The sequence below is a fragment of the Sinocyclocheilus anshuiensis genome, unplaced genomic scaffold (genome assembly GCF_001515605.1).
Source record: "Sinocyclocheilus anshuiensis isolate Anshui unplaced genomic scaffold, SAMN03320099.WGS_v1.1 scaffold98, whole genome shotgun sequence".
NCBI classification, from domain to species: Eukaryota; Metazoa; Chordata; class Actinopteri; order Cypriniformes; family Cyprinidae; genus Sinocyclocheilus; species Sinocyclocheilus anshuiensis.
In genome coordinates, this window is record NW_015544128.1 from 128,156 (window position 1) to 133,221 (window position 5,066).

Sequence of the window (5,066 nt, forward strand, 5' to 3'; positions counted from 1 at the left end):
TTTTTACTTTAAACCGCATAAACACATTTCATTACACCAAATACACAAAATAATGTTCTTTTTAGCAGCATCATATGACCCCTTTAATTTTTTTCTGCTGCCACATTTTTTTCTTTTTGCCCGTGGGATACCATGAAAATGAATATTAGTTCAATAAATTACCTTTCTGCCAGATTTCACCTCTGATAACATTCATTTAGAATTAAAGTTACGTATTCCATAGTATGCGGAAGTCTTTTTGGCGGGAGCTGTTGCCATGGTGAATCGTAATTTTGGAGCTCCATTGATCATGGCTTTTCATAGTCGTGGTGCATGCGCTAAACTCAGAGTCAACCTACTCAGAGTTGACTGAACTAACTCTGTTCAGCTGTTCTGACACCGAAAACTCAGAGTTTACAATCTCAAGGTAAGTCAACTCAGAGTTCAAGTTGAGTTTGTTGAACCTCCTTTCTGGAATACACCCCAGGGGATTTAAATTCTCCGCTGTAAGACGACCTCATGCATAATACAGTGCAGTGATTGGATCATAAGAGTTTGTTCTCAAAAAAATGAAAAAAAAAAAATAACCACTTTTTCCTTAACCCTTTATAGGGCACTCATTGAAGTACTTGGAAATTCAAAATTTCAACCCTGGAGTGTTATTGGAGGTTATTAATAGACTTTAAAACTGTTGTGACTTAAAAAAAATAAAATAAAAATTATGTTGAAAATCAAGGTCAATTAAGTTACCATAGATGGTTCCTCGCCAGTCTATGGTCTTTTTTTTTTTTCAAAAAAGCATGTACATTTAAAATATAAGAAACATATATTAAATATAAAAAAAATACATGAAACATATCAATTTGACAACATTTTTATTTAGGAAATTTTTTTTCTTTTATTTAGGATTGTTTTTTTTTTTTTTTTTCATGTGTCATAACTCTAGTCCAGTCACTTAGGCAACTGCTTCGTGGTACTTGACGAAGCAGTTGCGTTCAGCATTGAGGCACAGGCGGACCTTACAGACCCTGCAGACCACATTTGACCTCAAAATGTTCCAGGCATTTGTGAGGCTGACATCTATTGCATATGCAAACATCCGCATGTACCACCTCTTGGATTTCATGGGGGTGCGGTAGAGGTGGACCAGCATGTCACTCTTGTCAATGCCCCCCATGTTGGCATTGTAGCTCTTGATGACAGCAGGACAGCTTATCGATTCCTTCCTTTTGGTGTCACTCAGTACCGGTAGACTGAGGATATGGGCTCCACCCCCATGTCTGTTGACAGCAGAGTGACGACCTTGTTGTCCTTCCACCTGAGGGCCATGATCCCATCATCTCTGGTGACGTAGTCATGCACACCACGAGGGACAGCCTTTTTCTCCATATCCTTGATGGACTTCAGTGGAGGGTTGCCTATTCTGGTGTCCCTGGCTGTCCCCGTGTACCTGCAGTTCTTGTCTTTGAGGTACCGCACTATCTCCAGGCTGGTGAAGAAGTTGTCCGCAAAGATGGCTGTGGTGGTGGAGGAGGACATGGTGCTGGCCAGGACGGAGACTATCTGGCTGGTGACACCCATGGCTTGTTGTTCAGACGTCATGGGGACACTGTGGGCCTTCAGCGTAGTTTTGCCCTGGTATAGCACCAGGTCATGAATAAAACCATCTTCGGAAGCCCTGGCAAACAACTTAAATCCCCATTTGTCTGGCTTGTTTTTGATGTAGTGCCTCAGGTTGCCATCTGTCTTGCCTTTGAAGGCAACCATACCCTCATCCACAGACTGCTTAGGGGTCTGTGGCTCACTCCTGAAGGCAGTAACCAGGAGGTTGAACAGTGGCCGGACTTTGAAAAATCTGTCGATGGTGCCAGGAATCTGGGTGTTGTCATTAAAGCGGACAAGCCTTCTCATCAGCCTGAACCTCTTAGATGACATGAGGTTTGCAACTTGAGGGACCCTGGTCTCCATTGCCCAGTAGTCATCAATGAAGGGCAGCTCAGCAATCCCCATTTAGAGCAGGATGGCCACAAAGGTCCTCACCTCATCTTCAGTGGTGGTGAAGGTGGTGTTGACGTCATTCTGGGTTGCATATAAGTTGGTTTAGTATGTTATATGCTTGATGGCATGGGGGCTGAAGTACTTACTGAAGTAATTATATGGAGTCTCAATTAAGTCAGGGGGAACGTGCTGGTACTCAGGCAGGTTTTGGTTGTCCAGGTCAACCTTCTTCCAGGTGGTTGGCCTCCCCTTCTTTGTTCGGCCCTTGGCTTGTGGTGCTGGCTGGTCTTCGTCCTCCTCCTCTTCATTGTCGTCATCCTCATCCGCAAGCTCCTCCACTGCAGGCCACACACACTTCCTCTTGGCAGAGGGGCCCATGTCACTCGGGCACTCGTCGGTAAGTGGGATGAAGTCGGGGTCTGCCACATCGTCAGAGCCCTCATCATCACTGATAGCGGGGTCAGCTGGCACAACAGCAGTCGACCTCTTTCCATAGAAGAGCTGAGTAGACAGCTGCAAAAGAAAAGTACGTTTTTGAATATCAAGCCCACCTTGAGTTATTTGTGAATGAAAACAGTAACAGTGAGGTGAAGATCTACTGAAAACAAAGAATATTGACATATAGATTGTAAATATATAGTAAGAAATGAAAAATAGCACTAAATACTGGTGGTACCGCTTATTTTAGCAGTAATAAGGCTCACAGTAAGAATAAACACCAATATATGCCATTTAAAGGGGTCCTATTATGCTCTTTTACAAAGTCTTGATTTTGTTTTGGGGGTGTACTAGAACATGCTCTCATGCTTGGTGGTTCGAAAAACGCAATATTTTTCACATAATTTACATTATTAAAGTACCTTTCTCCCCAGCCTGGCACAAACGGCTCGATTAGTTCCGGCTTTGATGAAGGTCCGCCTTCCGAAAAACAAAATGTGTTGTGATTGGTTATCTGTCCCAGTGCGTTGTGATTGGCGAACAGCTTAGACGGTGTTTCAGATCTTTTTTTATGCCCAAACATACACACTACACACTGACTAAAAGTGAAAAAGCATAATAGGACCCCTTTAAGTATAATAAAAACTGTTATGAGGTCATAAAACTGAGCAAAATTACACATATTTCTCTATTTATGGCTTGATCATTTCAATAAATGGTTTATGTTTCGCATTGGATCACTGCATAACATTTTACAAACCTGTGGCAAAATTCAATGCACTAATGAGTAATATTGTCGTACATTATAATGCATTTAAGTGAAAAATAGCCCTGTAAGTACTGGTGGTACCACTGATTTTAGCAGTAATGAGGCTCACAGTAAAAATAAACACCAATATATGCCATTTAAGTATAATAAAAACTGTTATGCGGTCATAAAACTGACCAAAACTACACATATTTCCCTATTTATGGCTTGATCATTTCAATAAATAAGTTTCGCATTGGATCACTGCATAATGTTGTATGAACCTGTGGCAACATTCAATGCACTATTAAATACTATTGTCCTACGTTATAATGCATTATTAAAAAAAAAAACACCCGTAGTATGGCTTACTAGACACATCGGGCTGTGTCTAAAAATAGACACTCTGTCGCTTGCGCTAGTTTTACCTGAACGGGGCGTATGATCAAATATGATCACACCATTTTTCATATCCAACGTTCACTAATTTCTAGACATCCTACGCAAACAACATCTATCTCATCTATCTATTCAACCACATAATGTGTGAGTTTCATGAACTTACCATTGTTCATTTCACTGGTATTGATGTTTGTGTCGGAGTAGGTAGTAGCGTAGATCCGTCTTTCTGAAATTCCTGAATGACACTGAAGTTTGTAACCGCGCGGGCAACTCCTGATTGGTCAGATGTCATGGTGTTACTATCAGTGACGTAGACTGACATCTCTTGATTGGCTGGGAGAAATCCATGTGCTTTTACGAGCTCACGGAGAGGTGTGTAAACGCCATTATGAATGGTCGCTTAAGTTACCAAATATGGTTCTTCGCCCGATAAAGGGTTAATGAGTGCTATTGTTGTTTTCACTGATGTGCAACCTGTTCATATTTATGTTAACATCTCAAAAAATGTGTTTTAGGATTTCACGACACTTTAAAATACAACAATCATAGAGTTTCTTCAACAATATAATTTATTTCTGTAGAGCTGGAGATTTTAATAAGGATCAGATGAGTGAGTTCAGCTTTGAGAATGAAAACCAACCTGTTTGTTCCTCAGTATCTTCATGTTTGACTCTGAATACTTCTTCAATCTTCATGTCTTCACTCTCCTCTTTAATAAACTCCATCTTTGTTTGTTCCTCAGTATCTTCATGTTTGGCTCTGAATGTTTCTTCAATCTTCATGTCTTCACTCTCCTCTTTAATAAATGCCATCTTTGTTTGTGTCTCAGTATCTTCATGTTTGGCTCTGAATGTTTCTTCAATCTTCATGTCTTCACTCTCCTCTTTAATAAATGCCATCTTTGTTTGTTCTTCATTATCTTCATGTTTGACTCTGAATGCTTCTTCAATCTTCACGTCTTCACTCTCCTCGTTAATAAACGCCATCTTTATAATCTTGAGTCATGTGGATCTCAGTCGCTTCAGCAGGAGATTTTCTGTGTGTTTGGACACTTTGTCCTGTTTAAGATCAAAATAATGAACAGAAAGAAATATAAATCCAAACTAAACCTCTGGTTGTGTCTCAATCAGCTCCCTAGTTCAGTAGTCAGCACACTGGTGAGGGAGTCAGTCAGAGAGTTAATGGACTTAAATGACCTGATAAGACAAAAACAAAAACTAGCCTAGCGCTTAGAACACAATATACAAGTTTCATATTTGTATTAAGATTGGTAGGTTTTATTTAATAGATACTGTTTTCATTAAAACATTTGCAGTTGGTTTGTAAAAGTTTTCAACACATGTTTGTTTGTTGTTCTCGTTGCATTTACACTGTTTTGAGGAGCAGTGTGTCGTCAGTGTGCGGCGATTCGAATCACTGAATCATTTTGTGAATCAATTGATTCAGTTGACTCGGAGTTTAAAAAGCTCCGTTTCTGCATCACTAGTTGCCAGTGACTGAA

At 40.3% G+C, this 5,066-nt stretch overlaps 1 protein-coding gene across 1 annotated transcript; it reads right to left on the bottom strand.

The window, feature by feature from the left end:
- Positions 1-1,856: 1,856 nt before the first annotated feature.
- On the bottom strand, positions 1,857-4,226 carry LOC107694852 (nucleolin-like). The gene is made up of 3 exons (XM_016494547.1): positions 4,206-4,226; positions 3,729-3,838; positions 1,857-2,490 (listed from the first exon to the last, which is right to left on the bottom strand). The coding sequence occupies exons 2-3, from the start codon at positions 3,729-3,731 to the stop codon at positions 2,080-2,082; spliced, it is 414 nt and encodes a 137-aa protein (XP_016350033.1). The 5' UTR covers positions 3,732-3,838; positions 4,206-4,226; the 3' UTR covers positions 1,857-2,079.
- Positions 4,227-5,066: the final 840 nt, after the last annotated feature.